This window comes from Zosterops lateralis (assembly GCF_965231275.1).
Source record: "Zosterops lateralis genome assembly, chromosome: 5".
NCBI lineage: Eukaryota > Metazoa > Chordata > Aves > Passeriformes > Zosteropidae > Zosterops > Zosterops lateralis.
This window is the reverse complement of record NC_139766.1, coordinates 51,930,400-51,954,737: the sequence shown is the minus strand read 5'-3', so window position 1 is coordinate 51,954,737 and position 24,338 is coordinate 51,930,400. Positions and strand designations below refer to the sequence as shown.

General features: G+C 40.9%; 1 protein-coding gene across 2 annotated transcripts in view; it reads right to left on the bottom strand.

The window, feature by feature from the left end:
- Positions 1-24,338, bottom strand: part of UNC5C (unc-5 netrin receptor C) — a gene marked incomplete at its 5' end in the record, with an annotated part of 242,618 nt that overhangs the window by 25,351 nt on the left and 192,929 nt on the right. The window contains 5 exons of one of the 2 annotated variants that reach the window (XM_083862300.1): positions 1,087-1,278; positions 2,731-2,787; positions 16,037-16,201; positions 17,399-17,566; positions 19,582-19,762. In XM_083862300.1, the coding sequence (XP_083718426.1) occupies positions 1,087-1,278; positions 2,731-2,787; positions 16,037-16,201; positions 17,399-17,566; positions 19,582-19,762 (763 nt within the window). The remainder of the gene's footprint in view (positions 1-1,086; positions 1,279-2,730; positions 2,788-16,036; positions 16,202-17,398; positions 17,567-19,581; positions 19,763-24,338) is intronic. The other variant, XM_083862301.1, reaches the window with a different exon arrangement.

The following is a 24,338-nucleotide window of genomic DNA, read 5'->3' as shown; positions in this document are numbered from 1 at the left end:
CCAGCAAACTCCCAGGGCTCGTATTGTCCCAGCTGCTTTGGAATCCGACTGCTGTACAAAATTACAGCACATTTCTGCTCTGAAGAGCTTTCACTGGGAATATTTTTCCAGGCTGCACTCAGATTTCAAATATGACATGCTTAGCTTCAGGGCAAGATGTTTTCATCACTCAGTAGATCTAGTTTTAACTAAGAACCCCTCTAAATACTATGCTACTATCATTAACCAGTTTATCTAACTGGCCTAATGACAGCAATTCCTGAAATAAAAGACACAACAAGTCTATGAAATCATCATGCCCATGACTCCCTGCAGTGGGACATTAGTACCTGCATCACTCTTTTCTAAGATTTCTTTTAAAAGTTTCTCTGGCAAAGAAAACTCTTTTGCTAATCTTACATGTGACAACTCTCTTGTTGTCTTAACTTTTATAGTGTAGATATTCTGCTGGTGTAGATATTGGGAAAAAAGAGGAATTCTTCAACCTAAATAAATGTTCTGATAAAGACAGCACTATCTTTACAGTGTTTTTTCCTGGCCAATGAAGTGAGGAAGAATATCAAGCTGCTATTTACCAGTGATAAAAATATTCATTATTAAATGATGTTCTACCACAACTTCTACATTTACTATTAAAAGCACAGCATTTCTCAAGCTACTATTTATACCAGTGGAGACAGGGCATAGGAAAAAAAGCTGTAAGTGAAACAAAGGGGAGGGAGATGCGACAGAATTACTGTAGTATCACTCCTGTGATGCATCCTGCCTCCATTGTTTCTGTCAGAGCTTTGCCTTTGATTTCAACTTGAGCTGGACCTGTATTTCCATAGAAGTGTCTGAGTTTCACTCTCACATTCATGCTCCCTCTTCAGAAGTTAAATTCACCTGCTTTATACTCTTGAGCACAGCTGACAAATGCCACCATAGGTTTTGAGCACTTGACAATCAGAAACAAATGAACATGATCTTTCTTCTCTTTGTCAAGCGTCAACAGTCATCCAGCGATATCATTCATGCAGCCCAAGAGACCATAACCTGATAACATGTCCCTGAATTGGTCAAAAATGGAGTGAAATGCCAACTAACCTTGCCTTGCAGCCTTGATGTTGACAGGCTGAAATCCCCCATTTAGTGCTGAGGAGTCAATAATATCCGACTCAAAGTCCCGGTGGTTCTTGCGGTAGACAAACAGGGCCACGGCCACGGAAATGGCCAGGCACACGATCACGGCGATGACGATCCCCACGTAGAGAGCAACATCATCCGAGTCAGGGGCAGCTGCAGGGAGAGAGGCCAGGAACCTTCAAGAAATGTCCTCCTTACAGGGACTTTCAAGAAAACACATTCTTATTATTCTTGCTTCCTGGAGATATTTACTGCCTTTTTTATAGGCTAATTTAAAATCCATTTCCAACACCATATAGCAGGACTAAACCCTTTTGATGGAAAACAATCCATTATTTCTCTCTAACTTGTGTTCTAACTCTTCTCCTATCCACTTGTTCATTTATCTAATACTCAGGCTGAGAACTACTAAGAAAAACATGTTATAGACTTAGTCTTATGAACCAAACTCACCCTGTGAAATGAGATAGTATGTCATAATGTATGTATGACATAATGTCATAATATTAGTATTTAGAAGTTCGTCTGATACCAAAACCACATGGGTTTTTAAATTTCAGAAGCCTTATTTTTACTTTAAAGATGCAAAAGAGCTCCAAAATTTCATTTTCTGTAGAATACCTGGAATATCAGGACATATCTTTGGTTGTTTGTTTCTTTTTAATGTAACCTGTCATTACTCCCTTCCATCCATTTGCCTTCAAAAATATAAACTAGTAAATTAGTAAAGCAGACAATCAAGCATTGAATTCTCATCAATGGACTTAACACACACATATTAAGATAAAAGCTGAAGTAAGCACAAGAAAAAATGTGGTAATTTACCAAAAGGAACCAAAATTTATTAGAGCTGTCTTCTGAGGAAATGGCTATGAAATTTCTACTAGCTGCTTATACCATATCTTCAGCACCAACTCCAAGCTAATCTCTAGCATCATTATCCACCAGACATTTTTTCCCAAAAGGTCTGAATATGTGTTCAAAAATTGATGTATTTCTATACACTGAAGAATCCCATTTTTAGAAATAGCCTAATGAAAAAAGGAAGTGCAAAAACAAATCAGACTCTTCTAGTAACCCATTTTTGTTGGTCTGAAACATGTGAAATCACTTTTATTTTAGCTGTTTTATCCATTTAGGCCAAACTGCCCTCCAGCTCCAGAGGTGAGAGTTGGCAGATGCAGAAAGGGACTGATCAATCTCTAACAGCTCCGGGCTACCAGACCTTCAATTTACCAAACTTGAAACATCCCATTTTTAACCCAGCAGTTCAGGAAGCAGAACTGTTGAGTCCTGGCTCAAAGACAAGTTACCCTTCCACCACACTCTGTCCAGTTGCTAAGAGAATTTTAATGAGAAGATGGCTCATTTTCTCCAGTTTCTGTCTCTGAGGCAGCATCTTCTCCCATTTCCCTTGTGCACAAGGGCCCTCATAATCCTGTGTCTGCTGCAAAGCACACTGTGCCTGTTGTCAAGCAAGCAGAATGTCACCCTGCTGATTAGGTCCCTTTTTTGCCTAGTCACACTGAGCTTGCCAGTAAAATCTGACCCAAGGAACAGCATCAAATTAGCATCCAGGAACATAAAATCAAACATTAAACTTACAAGAAAATCCATATTCATTCTGGGTTCTCTGTTCAGTTGAAATAGGATAAATGAAACCTTAAAAAGAAAGAAATTAAACAAAAATGGGAACAAAATCAAATGAGGAGAACAAAAAAAAAAAAAAAAAAAAACCGAAGCATGAAAAATAGTTTAATTAAAAAAAAAAAAAAAAGGAAAAGAAGGAAAAGAAACTGATGGCACTTTAAAATTCTGATACAGCACGGAATTATGATTTTGCATCCCCTGTCTCCTCCAGAGCCTTACTAAGAATTAATAAGCAGGCAGATTGAATTTCTAAGCCAAAATCGGTCTCGAGTCACTAACTTTGGAGTGCTTAAAGTCTTTCTTTTATTGAGCATAAACTGTAATGGATCTAATTTATTTCAGACATCTAGGGTCATTAGCATATGGAAAGTCTTTTTATCCTTATCCCTGCCATATGCTTTAATTCCCAGGACATGTTCGGTGAGGCTCTAAACAGTTTTTATATTTAATTATAATAGCTTGCTGTTGATCTAATAGAGCTGAAGGAGACCTGTTGTCACTGGTCAGAGGTTAAATACTAATTTGTGAAACCATCTATGCACAAAGCCCTCTCTCTCTATTTCCTTGGAATTATTTTATCCTGTCCTTAATACATGTTCAATAGGAATTCCTTAGGGAGTAAAGGATTTGTCAGCAAACAGTAAACTGAGTGGTTTCTCTTTGAAATCATTAAAAAATCAATAAGGCCCCTGGGGTCAGAACATTATTTATTTGAAATCTTTGCAAGCACCATATATCGACAAAATCATAACACAATTTACAGCTTTATTTTGGGATGGATAAAGAAGAGATATCATTTCCTTTGTCTTTTCCTTTGCAGTCCCCACAGAACAGCACACTGGGGCTGCTTAGTTCACACATGAATCCTGTGAACTCACTTAGCATTTCCCATGTGGCAAACGAGTGGAGTGCTCCAAGTCCTATCCTGCTGGAAAGGCAAATGACAAATCCCAGCTAAGCAGGGGAGTCACAGTCTGGGATGGGAGTAGAGTCAGCGTAAGAAAGAAGGTACCTCTCCTCCATCACCTCCCCTTAAGTTTTCCTGACAGGAATTTCACCCCCTCCCCTCTGATCACACTCCAAGGAGCTCACACAGCTGGGTGTCTCACCCTGCAGGTGAAACAAAACTGGAAAATGCCCTTGTGGTGTGTGCCTAATGCAGAGAACCACGTTACAGGCACACCAGAGTAATAATCCACAGCTCCCAGAATTGCTGAGCTTGGGTGCTCAGCATCTGTTGTGCTCTACACATATCTTGCTGCTTGGTTGTATTTTTTGTTAATGAAGACACAATCTATCCCAATCACAGACATAGACATATGTCCTTGCAAAATTTACAGACATTAACTACTGCATAAATTCTGCCTTACCTGAAATACCAGAGCAAAATCAGCTGATTTTTGACAATGATTTTTTTTTTCTGGGAGATCATGGCACAAACTATACTGCCTGTAAACTTTGTTTAAAGCTTTATTTCACAGCAAGGATTCCAGCCAAACCAGTGTTTTAAGAAATATTATGTTCTTACATTCATTTCCCTGGCTCTTTGAGGCAAGTTCACCTGTCTGTACTCTCAACATGCATACTCAATTTTTTGTTAATAACTGCCTTCTCTTTCTACCAGTGTACCTGAGGCATTGGCCATGAAAAGTCTGGTGAGTAATTTCTGAGGGCTTGAGTGAGTGCTCAGCGAGTCTGGGCATGAATTTACAGAACCCTTGTTACTTCCAATTACTCCCCAGACGAGTGCTGAGGCTCATAATTTGGTAAATGTAAATTTCAGCTATAGCATTATGCCCAATATTTCCTTTGGCAAGATGTCTCTGGAGAGACCAAGAGGCAGGCAGAAGGAACTTAAAGGCCCAGGGACAAAGTGGAGTTTAGGCTGGATGCATCCCTGAATGTTTTTTTTTGCCTTGTACTCAAATCCACTGGGAAAGCTGAGGATGCCTCGTCGCACTTCAAGTGCCCTAGCATGTTCTCAGGGGAGATGGAATGGAGCAGCCCATGTCCCCTGGCTCTGCATGGAGCTTGAGCTCACCTCTGCAGAGCTGAAGAGGCTATGCCTCATTCCTCACATTGCATCTGAGGTGGTCAGTTTTGTGTTCAAGGTTGTGCATCACTCCTGCCATGTCTGAAGTGATCCAGCAACTACCACTCAACAGGCGCAAAACATGGCACCACCTGGATTAGCTGTGATGTTACTGAAAGCATTCTTTCCTCACAGGAACATGGAAATCCAGATTCAAGATTTTTCAGCAAAGTAAACAAGCACAATCCTCAAATAGTCTAAAAGAAATGTACCTCATTGCACCCTCTCCCCAGACCCATATTTTTGTTAGTCACAAACACATTATTCATGGCTTACACATTTCCACAGATTTTTTCCACAGATTTTTCTTTACTGCTAACTACAGACAGCACTCCTGCAGCCACATCGGAGTGATGCAATTTCCTCTGCAGAAATGTTTTGTGCACCCATTCAAAGATACATCTATTGAAACAGAAGGATAGGGCAAGGATACTACAGGATGCTTCTGCCTTTTGGGCAGGACATTTTACAACAAAATTAGTTTTAAACACACCTTTGTCACTCCTCCAAAGGGGAGTGGGCATTGCAGGGGCAAGGAGAAGGCCTGCAGCCAGAACTCCAGTAGAAGAGAATGGGGTTTTCTATAGGAAGCTACAGGACTGTCACACTGGTCCCACTGACTATGCCTTCAAACAATGAAAAAAAGGACATTTCCATCAGATAAGGACAAAAACCTGCTGGGATTAGTAACTGAAATAATGAAGAATGCCTTCCCTCCTCTCTTCAAAGTAATTGCAGAGAGATCTTTTGTGTGTGTTTTTTTTCTTCCTCCTTGTATGAACAGCACTGCTTGGCAAATACCTAAGGGACTTCTACCAGGGTGATGAACATTTTTTTTTAATGAGTGTGAATTTAGAAAGGTGCTGGAGGATTTGAGTCTAGGAAGGTTGCTGACTCAGAACAGCTGGTTTCACAGTGAGCTGCTCTGAGAAAAGTAATTTAAGCTTCTTCCTACAGCATGTTGGAAAATACATATTTTCAAGACTGCTTCTGCTATTTTGTTGTGCAACTTACTGTTGAATGAGTAAAGTAGCAATAATCATACTTTATGCTTGCATAGTGCCTGCTGTTTGAGGTTCTCAAAGGCTTACCAAAATGGGTATTTGTTTCCCTCATTGTACAAGTACCTCACCCTATGTCAAACCTGGAAAATCAGTGGGAGGCTCAGGTTAATGCACAGAAATTGAACCACTGTAATTGCATGGTAAAGGCATTCAGCAAAAAGCCTTTAGTTAAGTTAATGTTTCTCCATGTATTCTACTTTATAGTCCAATTTAGATTTGTAAATATGTTTTTTTATCCCTATGGAAATGTTTCTATCAAGTGTCAAAGGTGGGGTTTTTTTTAATACTAAATTAATTACACTGGCACAAATCCTTTGTACAAATGCAGATGTATCATTTAAAAGGTGCTTTAAGTAGACATTGCCTACTTTGTTTCTAGAAAGCATGAGAAGAGCAATTTAATCACCTTTATAATGATGCAACGCACTGAGAAAAGTGAAGACGGGTGAGTATGTCAGATTGTACTTGAAAAATTAACCAATCCAATGTTGGCATATAGAAAAGACTACAGCAGGCTTTTTATCAATTTACTTTAACTCAATTTAAGCATCAGTCACACTTGGCAGTGATTTGGGAAACTGTGACCATTTAACTGAATAGATTGTGAAGCTCATTTAATTAGTTTGGTGCACTTTGTGAAGGCAGATGATCCCCAAGCATTGGAAATCTAGGCTGAGCATTCTGGTCCCACATGCCTTGTTCTGACCTTCTGGGAACACGTTTGTGCCAGAGGCCCTGGGAGACAGAGCGGCTGCTCTGTGTCACTGAAAGGCCCTCAGCATATCTTCAAGTGACTGTCACCAAAGATTCACCAAATGACTGTTCTAATACCTTCTTCTTCCACTATCCCTCAGCATATTCACGGGCATTTATGCACACACACAGGGTGCTCAGCCTGGGAACTCAGGATCATGACCATGGGCATTCTGAAATCCTGTGTTTGATTTTACCTAGAAAGCCATGGGAATATACTGCCTTGGCCTGTAAACTAGCATATTTTTAACAGAATTTTTAACCCTGTGTTATAAAACTCTAGGTCACAGCTTCATGCAGAGGGAACTTTGTAACTGGCTCCCCGCTTTTTGGTTTGTAATTGGTTTTGCTAGCTTTCTAGTCAGGCTGAATTTGTATTAATGAATATCAATTTTAGAGTGAATATGAAATAAAAATTCTAAGAATATTTTACTCTGCTGCTTACAGAAATTAAAATATCTACATAAGAGAGAAATAAAAATATACAGATTTTGATTTGTGTTTTTCCTGCCTATTTTCCCTCTTTTCAGCAACTATATATGTAAGACAGGTGAAGTAGCTGAAGATGATCTTTCTGGCCACTTATTTAGTAGGGCTTATACAGTTTGGGTCACATTTACGAAAATATTTACAATTAGCCCTGCGAAGAAATAGATTTATAGCATTAGCTGCTGAGGTCACAGATAATGATATGTAATTTGAGACTGTACCAAGATCAGTGAGAACTCGAGACCTGCACTTTCATTTAATAAAGTGAAGATTGCATAAAGCACACCATAACTGCTAGTTTCTACAATGAATCATACTTTAATCTGGCACCACTTGCTTCTAATCTATAAACTCTCTTTACTGGCTCTGTAGCAGTTTCAAAAAGAGCTGAGGTCAAGTAACTCCACGGTCTTTCTGAAAGCCTAGCCACATGATGTGCCTCAAGAACATCTTGTTGCAAAGAACTCAACAGGTTGAGCTTTACATATTGTAACAGCACTTTTCCCCCTTTTGTGTCCAAAATCAATGACCTCAAATCACCTCTGAGAAAACAAGACACCGTACATTCAACTGCTGCCTTGCTTTCTCAGGAAACAGATAAACAGAGACTAATTCTTACATGCAGATGCTTAACATTTGAGGGAAGCAGTTCTTGGATGATTTAAAGTAGGTGTGTGGTATATAAAATGTGACGTGAGTTTCCTGAAACAGCTCAGTAAACCTTTCTTTGTTTTTGCTGTGATATATACACACATCAGATGAATTTCAGTATCTGATAACTCAAAGTGAGCAAGCTGGTAATTATTCTTCGTACCAGACCCAAACAATATGCATCCAATTGCTTCTGTTCTTAATTCCCAAGATGGTCTTCTTTTAGCATTAAGTCATAGTACCCTCCTCATTGGGCTAGCTCCAGTAGCTCAGAATTTAATTTAAAATCTTTGGGTTTTGCTGGAATTTTCTATAATGAGTCTCAGTCTCAGAAATTATCCTGGGAAGTTTGAATAAAATTGGTTTAAGAACCCTAGTAACTTTTCTTCTTGTTAATTTCTAGTTCAATGGATCTCGATGAGTAAAAAAATCTGCAACTGCCCCCAACTATATAGCTGTTTCCAAATTTCAAGTTCTAGAAATTCAGCCTATTTCCTTTTCCCTGTAAAATGCCATTCTCAATTCCATGTCTGCCCAATTTCAGGTTTTTTTTGCACTCATGGGAAGAGACATCCATCAATATTCTGAATTCCATTATACAGAGAGGATGTTGAGACAAAGAAGAAAAAAAGTTATATGTCCCTGCAGTGTTTGCAACACTGTGGCTTTGACCTTGCATTACCAGTTCTGTTTCCTTTTGCTTTACCTCATTCACCATCATTCTTACAGCTATCACCAGCTTCCTTGAGTTTCTTCATTATTTTTAAAGGAAATTCTAGATGATCCGTACAGTGTGCAAAGGCTCAAAGCTTTCAGAAAAGACTTTCAAGGGCTTTCAAAATATTAATTCAGATACATTGCAATGTTTTTGGCTTCCACCTAAGTCCATCTACGTTTCCATCTATGATGACCAAACAGTCACAGATTCCCAGCTTACAAGAAAGAATTTTGGAGATTTAATTTGACATTCAGGAGTTTAAAATTGCTTTGTGCAAGTGCTACGGTCCACAGGCTGCATGTTTCCAGTATTTTCTTTTCTACAAGGGGCAGAGGTAATGGTACCAGAGTAATCTTAGTGTAAACCCCATATTCTGACTCTTTATGGTGTCAAGGCTTCACGTTCACTTAACATGTTGCTAATGAAATTGGAAAAGTATTAACAATAAAATTTCAACTCTACTTGCTGTTAATTGTTTCTCTCCCTTGCTATTTGGCAGGAAATGTATCACAAAACCAAGAAGATGTGTTATGTTATACCTTACTTGTAGTGGTTAAAAATGTAAAAAAATCACCCAAAACCCAAAAAACCAAACCAACAACTGAGTCCCTGCCACAGCAAAAATCTTTCAGACAGAACGTGCCCAGCTTCTTCCTACATTTTCTATTCTAAAGAAAGACCTTCATGTCTATAGTAATGACGCTGAAGGTCAGATATGATATCAGGCATCCCAGAGATAATGCACAGCAATTTATTTTCCTTCTGAAGGACTAATTATTGGCATATTCAGGGTGGGCTAATAAACAGGGAGCTTGAGGTTTTGTGACTGATTGTTTACTTGGGTATTATCTCAGATCTTTCCTGAGTGGGTGAGTTAAATGGGGACACTCTCTTGTTCTCTCCTTGAACAGGAATTCATGATATTCTATAATTAAGACTGCAATTATGTTTTCATTTTAAATTAGATCCTGACATTTTGTTAACATTGATAGAAAGGTCTTGACTGAGTTTAAACATGCATGACATCTATATGGGAATAAAGGAAGATGGAAGAGAAGGATAACTTAAAATTTGATGTGGATTAGTACATTCAGGTTTGACATTATGCAGTCTTCTGGAGTTAAGGACTTTGACCTTTTGGTTAAATTTAATGTCTTTAGTAGGACCTCAGCACTGGGTTTGTTATGCATGTTTGACAGCAAAAGTAAACACATGCCTGGCATTGCAATTTGCTAGATGTGTATTTGCAAATTCCACTCTTGCAATGACTGAATGCTAGATAGACTTCCTGGGATTCACTTTGCTGTAGTGGGACAAGAGTGCTGAAATGAGGACAAGGGACACCCCTGGACAGAGGATACATGGTAGACAGCTAGATGAAGAAAGGGATAATTCAAAGATGATCTAGGAGAGGGCATCAAAATGATTAAGAATGCTGGACAAAAAGGGTCATGGAAAGCATATGTTATCCATATGGAGCAGGTATAAAAATATTTGGCAGGTTTGTATCCTCACACATAAGGTAACTTGTATTCCCTAGTTTATAACCTCAAAAATCCCAGAGACTATACAATCAGCTGATCAGCCGAATGTTCATTTCCCAAATTCTAGAAACTTCCTTCCCCAACATGAGTTTTCATCTAAGCACGCTGCAAATAATTTTGTTAGTCCAGATTTAGAAAGAGAGAGCACTGAGCTTCTGATTGTTTCACTTACTCCTTGATGAGCCTTCAGGTAACTAGCCTCGTGTAACTTTGCCCTGCCTGACACCTTGACAGGAAAGCAAAAACCATGAAATATATTTGCCTTTGTATACGACAAGGATAATGTACACGTACATTATTGTCTCTGTATGGAGCGGTTTTCTTCTACAATTAAACTGATATATCAGTTAGACTTCTTAAGATTTTGACTTCTTTCATCTATCTGAATAACTTTTTGAGTTTTTTAATGTGTAGAGGAATAGGGAAGAATAAAAGAAAATCTAAGAGAATAAAGAAGAATGAAAAGTATAGATGGACAAGGTTGTCTTTTTTCTCCTCTCTGCATGGCTATAATATTTTTTTTAATTAGTGCAGATTTATGAAAATAGCCTAGAGATCTTACAGCACTTGCTTTCTTTAAAAATAATATGGAAGTGGCTCTTTCTGAACTGACTGGGGTTAAGACACAGAGATTTCAGTGCCCTGGGTTCTGCCTGTGGCTCTGCACTTTTACTTTCTCACAACACTTTTATCTGCTTCAAGCAGTTGGTTTTCTAGGCAAGAGCTCTCAGTTGCACAGGGCCCATCAGAGCGTGGATGCTTCTCAGCTGGGGATTTTTCATGTCACTACAATAAAACAGAGATGAGTCATAACTCTGAGATGTATGCATAAACTCCCTTGGCTGCCATTGCATAGTAGCTGGGTAGAAAACGGAGTAACACATCCCTTTACTCATATCAAAAAACAGTATTATGGAAAACTTCCTCTAGGAACAGATGAGATGCCTTCTTCAAATGAATTAACTACTCCCCCTGCTAGGCCAAAACAGGCCAGGTGGCTGTATCATTATGCTGGCAAACTGAATGTATTAGAAGTTTTCTGTTGACCCACATGCTCTTAATAAAAGGTTTTATTTAATTCCTCTGCACACGTGGGCTTATGTTGCAGTCTCCCTTGAGAGAGTTCTGCTTAGCTTCTGGAGTCTGGAAAACAGTCCTCTGTTCTTTGCATACTGACCTGCCCTGGTGGACCTGTGGTCCTCATCAAGCTGCTCTGCCCTGTAATTCTTCCCTGAATGCCTCCTTTCAAATCAAGCCAAAAAGGGAAACAAATACTTATTCCATCAGAGTTTCTGACATGTTACATTAACCAAGTAGGACATGTGCAGAATGTGTATGTTTTGGGAAGAAAGAGATGCTAATATCAGAGTAACCTTGCTTTCTACTCAGGACCTGTGTATAAACAGAGAAAAGACTGAAAAAGGGCAGCATTTTGCCATTTCATGCCCAAGCAGGATAAACTGCATCTTTTTCACTTGCTTAGGCACTATCATTGCAAGAGGGAACCTTATGAACTTCCTACTGCTTTTCAGACGAGGATTTCAGAGCACTCAGCAAATACAGATTTGCTGTCACCATGTCACATCAATCCACTCTTGACTAGAAGGCAGCCTTTTCTAAGGCATTATTAGTCTGGTAATACCATCTTCACCACGGTATTGTGTCTTTTCCTCCAGTGCTGCATCTGCTATTTGCATTTCCAAGTAGGTAAGCTGCATGCAGGGAGAAGATCACAGTGACCTGAGAGTTAGTCCAGAGTATTGTCTGTAGCAAGAGGTGAAGATATTTTGAATCTTTTCTTCCATTTTTTTTTTAAATGACAGTAGCACATCTCAGTCTTTTCATGCTCAAGAAACAAAGGGAAAGTCCATACTGGATCTGATGACCCTTGCAATAACTCACAGGTAGAAATTTTCTTTTTGTTCCTATTCAATGAGAGATTTTTTATTCCATATTGTGAGGCTGTATAAAGTAAGCAATTTTACTTCACAGAGCAACAGTACTATTTGTGTAACTGTATAACTCATAGTTCTCAAGCAATAACATATGCTTCTGTATTATCTTGTTTGTTGCTGTAAGACAGTCAGCTTTGTGTTTTGAAGAAAAAATTAAAGAACAACTTACCCAGCCTTTTATGAAAAGCTACAGTGGTTGACTAAAGCCAAAAGTGAACATAAAAAGGGGCACTGGTTATCTCCCTTTGACTGAACTAGTGCCAACCCTGCGCATCCCAGGTATGATTTCAGAAAAGCTTAAAAGCCCAGCAGGCACTAACCTCATGCCTATGGACTTGCTGTACTTATTTATTCAGGACAGGGATAATACAGATCTGAACACTGTCACTTCAGATCCTCAGCAGAAAGGATATATGTGACATGCTGTGAGCATGACAGCTGCATGTCACAACTCAGGTAATAAGCCTTCAACATAACCATGCAGCATAGCTAACTCTCCTCATTGGTTGTCCAGTTCTACTTGACTATCAGCTGATTTTTACACATTATGCAATACAGAAGCATCTATTTTGTACCACACAAGCGATCTCGCACTCATTCCAGACTGAGTCCAGGAAAATACTTCCTCTGGTACGTTGCTTTATAAATGTCTGTGACCTAGTGAAGGGAACTACTTGTACTGAAGTTTGAGGCAGCAGGAGAGTGCTTCACTTTATAATTCCCCACACAGAACACCCACCAAAGTCATTAGGTGATACGAGTGAAGGGCTAATTGCAGTGCTTCAGTTCAGAGCAATCCCCTGTGAGATGCAGTGCGTGCCTTTAGAAGTGTTGTTCCTTGCACTGAAGTATTTACCACAGTACTCATACATTAAATGGGAAATAATGCAACTACAGAGGCAATAATGCAACTAGCGTGGGTGGTAACCAGCCAATTCTTCTTACACCTACGGCAGATTTTGTTCCAGAAGATTGTATTAATGCTATTATGGGAATTATGAAATTGTTATAATGGGAACTGCTAGACAATATTGTGTACTTGAAAACTTAAAATAGCAATGACTGCCCTAAATTTTCACTACATCTGTTTTTCCTCTTCAATTCAGCCTGCTGGCTCTCCATGGGCTCTCTAGTTTAATGACTGTTCATCCCTTCATGTTAACGGAAAAACACTAACTACTGGATACGGGAGAGTGTGTGTGTACCAGCAAGATGATTAGTCTGAATAAATGCAACAGCAGAGTTGCATGAGAAATGCCACAGTTAGTGGTAAGCACACTACAGCTTTGGGTGTAAAATACTGTAATTACAAGGGATGGAGAAAGCTCTACTGTTTTTATCCCCACAGAAATCGATAGTGGTGCAGACTTGTGCTCTTTGCTGAAGCAGGGACAGCCTGATGAAAAAGCTTATTGATTTATCCAGTTGATGCTACTGAAGTGAATAATAGACTGGAAGAGAAAGGGCTTGTAAATTAGACTCATTCAATCCAGCATTTTCCAGGATATCTTTTACATACAGCTATATAGAGATATATATTTACAAGTGAGTTTTTGTCAGTGCAACAGAGGCTAGTGACTCCTGGCAAGAGTGTCTGCCTCCTAATTCTTTGACCTCAACTACACCATGCTGTCAACCTTCAAGCTCTCACTAAAGACTGACAGTAAGGAGGAAGCATCAGGGCACCTAGGAACAGGATTTGACTATGGTGCAGGTAAGAAGCTGGGCAACAGATATCCCAGTGTGCTGTGGTCACAGAGAAAAGGTGGCTGAAGCTTCCTCCATGCCATAGATGCCATGCCAGACTCAGTGGCATGAAGCCACTGGAAAAAACTGTTGTGAATCTACAGGTGCCCCGGGCTAGGATAATTGTCAGTTACAGGCCAAACCCTCAAAGCCTCAAATAATGTGGCAAGAGGCATGTTGTTTTAGGAATGAAAGGAGTGCTGTGTGTCTTTCTGGCTCAGTAGGCAGATTTTCTGTGAATCTAAATCCATATGGGTAAAAATGTAAGTGCTCGGATTGATTTTGCATAAACTGAGAAAGATAAATAAAGAAAAAGAGAGGGAAGGAGGGGGAGAGAGAGAGAGAGAGAGAGCAGCAGGCACACCACCATGAAGTACAGCAAATCAATCTTCTCAGCAGTGATGGATCAGGGAGCAGGACTGGAAGTTTTACAGGTATATGAAACCCTGTGAGTATAAAGACACCATTAAAACACTACCATTAAATTCCAGCACTGAAGGATTATCACAGCCCCTGGAGCTAACCAGGTCATTATGTGACTGCATATTTTTCATTACCATTTTTTATATACATATATATGAAGCAGAATAGGATTCACAACAGTTTCACCCTCTCTCCTGCTGAAGACCTCTGCTTTATACTCAGCATCCACTTTCACAAATAAAATGCAATATACCATCAACAGATAAATGAGATCCCTACAGGGCTTTTTATTCTGCTGTACTATTATATCTACTTTTCCACAAGATTTCTGCTTAAATGCCTCTCTTTATGCACATACACAAAGATGACATACACCTGTCTAAATATAATCTGATAGTGAAGAGCTCTTCTGCAAGGGGAAATGCATCTTTTCCTCCTAATTTGCCATAATGACTTATTAACACTGCTGGAACTAGGAGTGCATTAGCTTCCCTACAATAGAAGTCACAAAGATGTTACATAGTAAGACATAGCTGAATTTTTTCCCTATCTTTAGAAATGAAAAAGAGAGGAGTTCTGAATGCTACTTTTTCAAATTCACCATAAAAACAAGTGTTTTGAGAGATTACAGCTTTACAGACCACTGACATTGACTAATAGCTTTTAACATGATGGAAATGCTTGTGTGAGCTATTTCAAGGAAGATATTTGTAAAACCAGGAAACCTCAAAGTAAATGGTCATGCTGTGACATCGGGTAGGTCAGAGATCACTATCAACATAGTAGCTGTCCTATATAGCACTTATTCAAAGACCAGACCAATTTATTAGCTGGTAGAGTCATTTTCTGTCATCATGAATATTTCAGTCAAAAGTAACTTGCCTCAGAGAATAAGAATTCTTTACTCCTTTTTATGATAGAACTCAAAGCAGTTTATGATCTGGACACAGAGGTACTGGAGGGGTACAGCTACAACTCTTGAAAACAGAGAGTTGAGGCTTGACAGAGCACTGCTGCAGAGAGATGGGATGAAGGAATAGGAAAGAGCTGTATGCAAGGATTCTGGCTCAGGTTATGGTACTAATGAAATGTGAAAGAGAGCTTTGATGCACCAGCAGACCAAAGAAGACCTCATTTTTGAGGAGGGATGGAGTGTAGAGCCGAGTAATTGTTCATCAGTGTATATCAGAATTACACTTAAAATCTGCTTTTCATTGCTTCTCTCTCTATTAGTCAGAAAGGCAGGACCACTGCATAAATAGGCACAGGTGGAATAGACTTCAGTGCTAGAGCTGATCCCCATGAGGCTGCAGCATGCTGGGGACCAGATAGGAAGTTTGCATCAGCACTGCATTGACGCACTGTACCTCCTTCTACCACAGGTCACTCGAAATTCAAAAAGGAGCATAACTATTACAAATAGAAACACATGCACTCGCCATTCCTGACAGTAAGAAGCCAGAAGCCGATCTGCTTGGCCAAGTTTACTCTTGAAAATGCTAGCTTTGCTCTGAATGCCCTATTTTTTCCATTTGCAGTGCTGTAAGAGCCACTGCCAAGGTTCTCTAGACAGATGCTGAGCCAGTGTAGAGAGGAGGGCTGTTTGCAGGGGCGGGTGGGCAGTAGAAGGCTCTGTTATGACTCTTTTTAATTCTTCACTGTTCCATATTCCTCAGGCAAGAGGAGTGGAGCATCCAGACTGGTTGAGAACAAGTCCCTAACTCATTTCTCCTACAAATGGTTCTGTGAATTTAGGGCATTGATGCTGATCTGCAGTTATTTCAGGGTTTGCCACATACATCCCAGATCCCGGAGAGAGCACTTACCCTGCATGCAGAGCCCATCTGTGCAGTTCTTGGACTGCAGCACCAGCCCCTCGCAGTCCTTTCCCCCATTCTTGGGAGCTGGGGCTGTGCACTCTCTCCGGCGCCAGTGGGTGCACTCCGTGCCACAGGTGGACCACTTGCTCCAGGATGTCCACTTGCCATCCACTGAGACAAGGAGAGGACACAACTTGTTAGGGGTACACAAAAGTGAGATCAAGACAGAGCGATGCACATGTCAGCACAAGCCAGTCTGCAACTCCCAGCCATTCCTGGCAAGGCAGAAGGATCATCAGCCTGCCCTTCTACTTCTGGCCTGCAAATGCACATTCACCCCCACATCTCCTTTGTCTCTGCCCTGACCCCATTTCTGGTCTGTCCTCCCCTTTCGATAAACTTGAAACCAGTTTATCTGTGCTCAGAGTGTACAAGCAACAAGTCAGGAATCTGTGATTTAATTTTGTGGCAGGGGGGTAGCATTTTTAACACAGAGGTTAGACTTGTCCAGAAATTCTTCTTTAATAGGAAGATATTTAATGTTAAATATTGTCTATTAAAAGAAATCTCTAGAAGCATCAATTTATTTCAGATGAACAGAACAAGGAATGTGTTTAGCATCTTTTGAATTCCAGCAAATTATTTTCAAAAGCACTAAAATGAACAGCTGAAGAACAATATATAAAATTGTTTCAGTGACAGACCTGGATTACCAATCTTCACACACTGAAGATGGCCTTACTGACATCGATTTAAGTGGGTCAGTAGTAGGAGAGCACTGGACAGTGGGACAGATGGCAGATTTTTATCACAGAGAAGTTACCAACTACATCCCACATCCTAAAACAATTTTGTATTTTTCAGAAATTTACACTTAAATAACTTCCAAAAGTATGGATACACATCTCTTTCCAATAAAAATGCCTTTGTATTTGACGATTGTATATGTCAGGTAAACATCTGCCTCAAATTTAATAACCACAGCCCAGATGCTTTACTTGCTGAGACAGCTGGACTGAACAGACATTGCAAATATATTTACATCACAGTTGCTTTCTATATTCATATCCCAATTCTTTTCCAGAGCTTTCAACCTTTATCTCCTGCATTTTGAAGCTCAGAATGTTCCCTAAATACCCTGAATTATAAGAAGTGAGACCACAGTGGAAGTAGCATAAGAAAGAAGGGCTGGAACCCGTGCTGCTTGATATGATGTGCTCACTATTTTACCTACTTATGCACTACAATTGAATATTAATTCCCTGAAATGTTGGATTTATTAATAATGAAAAGCAAGCTTTTGCAGCTAATAGTGTTCTCCTGAAATTACTGATGACAGAGTATTTTTGTGTGCTGTTCATACTGAACCTGGACACAGAGTGGTACAAGCTATTTTCTGGACGCTCTGGCCCTCGCAGAAGGCGCCGCCGTTGAGCGGGGCGGGGTTGGTGCAGGTCCTCGTGCGCTTCTGGAAGCCTCTCCCGCAGCGGCTGTTACACACAGACCACTCTGTCCAGGTGGACCAGCCTCCGTTCACTGCAAAGAGAGAAAAAAAGAGCCTGGTCACGCAAACAGTCCAGCCTGGGCAGCCCCAAAGGCGCGTCTGGCTCTGTGTGGCCTTGAGCAGTGACCACAAGAGCTGGCATGAGAAACAACAGTGAATAGGGACAAACCCATGTCTCCAACACACCAAGTGTACACCAGAAGTCATTGTACAAGCTGAAGAAATGCTGATGCTGAATGAAAAACACTGCTTGATGACTATTAGGGTTGGCAGGTGACCTGCCTTATCCTGAAAAAAACCTGACCCAGCCTTAAGCACCTGGTGAAGTGTGTATGACCAAAATCCCTGCAGGTTCAGAGAGCTCTGGCAGCCAGAAGCTTGTGCTCTGAAAGTTGCACCGTTTTCCAGAGGGAGATCACCTGCTCACTCCCACTCATGCTTGGATGCACCCATCCCCTATGCATGCTGAGAGACCCCCATGCTTTCATTAGATATCAAGAATTTTCTTTTCCTTTCTTTCAAGATGACTTCAGGATGTCTGGACAACTTCACTCATGCCTCTATGGACATAGCTGGTGCATATATAAATGTCCCAGTACTTCCCTAAGCTATTCAGAATGCATTTCTTTCTGTTGGACTTTGGGAAGATATTTATCTCTGGGAAGATATTTATGCTGACTCTCCTTTTCGCCCGCCACAGTTTCTGGGATGGATGGAGGGACAAAGAAGGAGTTGAGCTGCTCCACATAATAATGTCATTGTCAGGTATTAACTGCTTAGATTCCCTAAACCCAAATGTTTGCGATATGACACAACCCTTAAGCAGTTCTGGCAGCAAAACCCATAAAAACGCCTGCTCCCTACACATGTCTCTTGAATACACTTTTGAAAAAATTCTGTATGTGTATGAGGAAGGGTTGTAGTACGCCTACATCTTTATGTTTCTGTATTCATCTCAGTTACAAAAACATGGTGCTCTTGCATGGTCCATCCCTCAATATCAAAAGCACTGCTAATCAACTCAATTCAGTCAGTTTTCTATAAAAACTGAAGTAAAAAGCTCTCATTGTAACTTCGGAGAAGCAACTGCTCACAATTAAATCTAAATGCTACCCTGAATATGAAATGAATATTAGGGATAATCATAGGGATTTTTTCCTACTTGTCTATCCTATAATTAAGCTGATTGTAAGAAACACCAGTTCAGTCAGCTGGCACATAATCAGAGCAGGTTTTGTTCTGGTGGATACCCCCACCTGGAAAGCATTTGGGAAAGTAACTCTACAGGGGCAAAGGCCCCAAATGGTGAAGCAGAGCTGCAGCGCAACGCAGGCTGGAAGAGACCCTAGGAGGGAATCCCATCCTTTCCCAGCCAAAGCATGGCCAGCCTCAGTCCTATCAGGACTGTGGATGCTCACACAGAATAACGCTATCCCATGCTTTATATTTCCCTGATGTTTAGTTTTAAGCTAGGCTGTGTGCCTACGAACTGTAGTCTGAGAATGCTTTGCTTCTTTGCTCTTCATGTCAGAGTACACTTTGGAAGAAGGCACCAAAAATAAGCTTATTTAAAGAGATAGAAGAAGATAGTGGATTCTGCTGAGTTCTGACATTCTTACCAGTCACTGGAAGCACAAACTCTCTATCAGTTTCACTCTTATTTCTGAAAAGGGTCACTAAATGTTGGTTGTAAGCCATGCCTTGGACACTCCTGCTGGAGGATGTGCCCTGGTGGCTCCTAGCTGTATGCAGCCAGTGTGTGTTACAGCAAGGGGAATAGCTGCCTTCTCTCCAATGAGGCTGTTCCTCCTTTAACACCATTGCCTGTCACCAGTAAGACAAGCCATCAGACTTCTGAGGGATTTCAGCAGTGCCCCCCAACTGCAGTGCCTGTGTGTGGCTGCAAGTCACCAGGCAGCCCAGGCAGCCCAGCCTGGGCACTGACTGCACCCAGAGTTGCCCAGGGTCATTGTGCATCCCGCTCCTGCCCCAGCTCCTGCTCTGAGTGCGTGTCTATCTACGTGCAACAGTACAAGGCACCACCTACCATAGACTATCACAGTTGCTGTGGTGCTTTTTCTTTTGGCCACAATGTTTTTTGCGACACAGGTGTAATTGGCGGTGTCAGAAAGCCGGGCTTGCTTGATGATCAGGTTGTGATCAATGGTGATGTAAAAGTTTCGGTCTTCCACAGGATCGATCACCTCTTCATTCTTCAGCCACTCCACCTTGGGGTTTCAAAGGGCCAGAGGGGAGGCAGTGAGTCAGCATCAAGTCACACCAACATGGACAGACATAGTATGTGTGATTACATTGCTCATCCCAGAAAACACTACAAGCCAAGGCACGTAACAAAGGACTCACCTGATGAACGTCTCCAAGTGAAACAAAACACCAGGGCAGAAACACAGGAGAACACATTGTGTTCCTACCCTTTCCTTCAAGTCCCCTTTTGTCCCACCCACCCACACAACAGCTGTCTTGCCTTGCCTTGAAAACATCAATGCATTTTCAAAGGCTGCCAGGTACTGTACAGGGAAAAGTGGATCTGTGCTTTCAGAGTCAGAAGAAAGGCAAAAGGAACGGGTGATACCTTAGGAGCATATCTGCAAACAAAATTCTCCTGCAACATCAGAAACCCCAAATCAGCACAGATCTCACCCATTGTTTTCCATATCTTGCTTAACTAGGCAGTTAATAATGTAGTAACCTTGTACATACCTGGCCTAGGTCTAAAACCATGAAGTTCTATACTGGAGTGGGTAGCACTTACAAATCACAAATCCCAATATTTCTAAATACACTTGTACTCACATGCACATAGTCTGGCTTCAATGAGAATGAAACAAAATAGTCAGTTACCAAGGAAATAGGAAATCACAAGGACATCAGTGCTTATTTTTCCTCCTTATTTGTGTAAGCTATATTTTACTTTAATAAAGCATGATTTCCTTGGTTGCACAGAAAAATATTTTCATATGAGATTTTTAATCTAGACAATATTCTCTTTATTGCCTTCCTAAGAAAACACCCTGTTATATCCCGGCTGACTGCTGTGAGCCACTCTAATATAATTTGGCTGCAAATCTAGTAGCTCATTTTCATTTGAACTGAGTACGCTGAAGGACAGGACTGGGGCCCTGGATGGATCAAAGCTGGGCCTTCACGTCACTGGATCACTTCAGCCTGTGCCCAGGATTTAATTAAAGGAAGAAAAACAACCACAATCAACTCACCAGACTTGTGAGGTGCTATCAACCAAGTCCTTCTCTCACAGACCCTCCCTTTTCTAGAGACATTTGAGGAACTACCCAAGCATTGACATACCCTAAAAGCCACCTGAGACAGTTGTACAGACTACCCCAAACCATGGCAAGAAAAAACAATGATTTCTCCTGCTGTTCAACACAGAGGGCTCAATTCACCCCAGACAAAGCCAGTCAATTCTGCAAGACCAGTGCTGGCAGATGTGGGCTTGGATTATAGGTGCCCACCACCCACTCCCCACTTTTAGCCCTGTCTTAAGCAGCTCCAGCTCCCCTCCTCCAGTTTGGGTGGATGCAATTCAGGTATGAGCTGCTTCCAAAGATTTACACCTTTAGTGAATGTAGAGCCACTTCTCCAAGGAAGGCTTGGTTTAAATCCCTCTCTTTCACAGCAGATCACTGTGGGATGTGGCAGCCTCACAGCTGTAGATACTGCAGAGCTTAAAGACAGTGGTGTAACAAGGGGTCTGGAAATGGATATGTGTGTCTGCCAGGAACAGGGGAGGAAGAAAAAACCATAAAACTTTGGAGGCTGTATTTCCGTCACCATCACAATCATGTTTCACCATGGAAGATGCATGCTCTTAGTCAATAATCTGTTATTCCTTGACAGAGTGACTAAACTTGTTTTCCTGCCTTTCTTGAATCCTAATAGGTTTCAGGTATAATCAAGACAGACAGATTCCTGTTCAGTCAATGGCAATATTTAGTTCCTTCCTCACCTGCAGGGTGAGTCTGCATGAATTCTAGACTGAAAAACAAGCCAGAAGCTTATCTCCATCAGTGGTATGCTGCCATTTAACTGCTGCCTCTCACACAAACCCCATGTATTTCTTTGGTTTTAATGTCACTATTTATTTCTGGGATGGTTATGTCAGAGCTGTAAAAGATGCTGCACACACTGCCAGAGCTTTGTACATTCCACTTTCAAATCTGCCTGTACTCTTCCTCTGCTTTGCACATTGAGGACAGCAGGACACCAGTAAGGACAGGACTACAGTTTACATGGTCTAAGGCTCAGTTTAAAATATTTCTGGTACGCCCACCCAACAAGATACTCCAGCAGCCTTTGGCACCCCCAAGGCTCCATGCCCAAGCACATGGTTCTTTTTTCTACTTCTCTGCAACATTTTCTCTCTCTGCAAAAATGCACATACATATTTAATCTGGGTCTCAAATGAGTAGACAAATTAAAGCTGTAAGCATTGAATTCCCTATCAACCCTGCAAAACCACCAAAGATAATATGAAAAGAGAAGTTGCCAATACAAAAAAGAAAAGAAGACGAAGAAAAAATCCCTAAACAAAGCAGCTCTGTATAATTCAGTATATTGCCTCTGGCTCTACACCAAATCTCTTAGGAAAAAGTCCTTTTCACCTAATGTCTCACAGAATTTGCTAACAGTAAAAGTTTGAAGAACAACAGGATATTTTTTTTTCTCTGCCAGTACATCAGTACTTAGTGTGCATGTCTAAATGCCATCTCTTTTAGAAGGTATATCTTTAATATATCTAATTCAGTCTTCTGGCATTCAGGTTTTTATGGTGTCGTTTAATGTTGCAAAGTCTAATGTCAAATCTGAAGGAAGGAACTGATGGATGATTTGACAAGCAGTGGGAGTCTCCTTTCACACATATTTTAGCCATCAGTAGAGCAACACAAAAAAGAGAACATCCCTCTAGTGGCTGTGTTTTCTCCCTCAGTCCTTGTAGAAATGGAGACTAATTAAACACACTACAATGTGTGAGACTGATGTTGGTACTTATTTTCAATTACTGTTGGACCCATTTCTTATGGTGCAGGTGCCTGCAGTGCTCAGCACCTCCAAACCTCAGATTTTTTTTCTTTTTTGGAGGTAACCAGAGTAGGTGGGATTAGGGTTGTTCTGTCACGTAAGTAGGAAGAGATCAGGTGTCAAATAAGAGGAGAAGCAAGCAGAATGAGACAGTGTGATTTATGAGTGACAAGTATGCAAACTGTTATCACAGAAGTTAAAAGCAACGATCTCTTTTGATGCCATGTCATTCCCCAGGGCGCAGCCCCCTTGCTGAAGTAGGCTGTTAATCCAGTCAGTGCATAAATTTATCCTGAATTTAATTCTGCAGCCTGAATAATAGTTACTGGCAGCTAAGGCAATGGACACTTCTGTGTCAGAGACCTGTACACCTGCAGGCAAGTGGACAAAGGAGCAGCAGGATATAAATGGGCACTTCAAAGTGCACAAAAGCCTGACTTCAAGGTCATACCAAATCACATCCTCATGCCTTCATTTTTCATCTCTCTGGAGATGTTAGAGAGTAGATGTTTGCTTTTGCCTAAATATTAAGGATGTATATTTACTGGCTATAATCAGAACAGTTCTTGAACATGTACCTAGCTCTCTGTATTCAAATAAATCAGGCACATCCCTCCAGCTGTTATTGATAAATGTACTGATGGTCATGCATATATGTAGAAAAAGAAGGGGATCCGTTTTTTCCTTATCATAACAGCAATCATTTAATTGGCAAAAATTATGCTATGAAGGATGGAGTAAATGTACCCTCTGGGGAATGACAGCTATGGAAAATTACAATTACAACAACATACACATGTTTTTTTCTCATATACCAACCCCCTGGAACAAAGTAGACACAAAAATCCCTTTTCTTCTTCTTAGTTTTCTACACAAGAAGGTATTTTTGTTATATGTTTTCAAATTGACTAGGAAGAGAAGGCCACTCAGCTGAGGTGTGAGAGTGGTGAATGAAAACCTGACCAACAGAATTTGCAGATGCTGAGAAGCTGGAGCACACCTGGAGCCAGCTACCTTTTGGTCAGAGCTCCTTATCACTCTGGATGCAACTTGCAGTTCCATGAGGCACATGGATCCTGCCAACTGCACTGGAGCTGCACAGCCAGGGCTGCTAAAGGGCTGGCAAGCGAGCCTGAGCAGGAGACTGAGCTGTCCCTGTGGCCAGCAGGGGAAAGCACGATCCAAGGTGTCTGTAATTTAGAACAACATACCTTGTAGTGTCTTTTCTGCCATCCTGCTCCCTGGTGAGAGACAGATGTGTTGTCTCTAATCATTCACTGATTGGTATCGGGAGATACATTAACATAATTGGCACATTTGTTCTAATTAACAGAAGGAACCTGCCACATGCCACCCAACCAAAAAAAAAAAGGCAAGACCATCAGCAAGAACAGAAAACTGCGATAACCACCTCAGCTCTACCTGGGAGCTGCAGCCAGACCTGTGCTTCCACAGGCTGTTTCCAGCAGCAGCACACACAGACACTGAGACTTGCAAAGCTAGACCAGGCTTCTGTGCAGACTAAATGAACACAGGGAACATAAATCACACAAGCGATTACACACGCAGGAAAACCTATTACAGAAGCTAATTGCTGATACAAATTTAGCCATACCAAGTTACCAGCATTCCTAGGCACTTAAATCTCTTGGCACACTTGCATATGCTTGACTGTTTTAGAAACTGGTAGAGCAGAAACACATCTGCTCTGAAAGAAACACAAGGATGAAAAAGGAATATGAT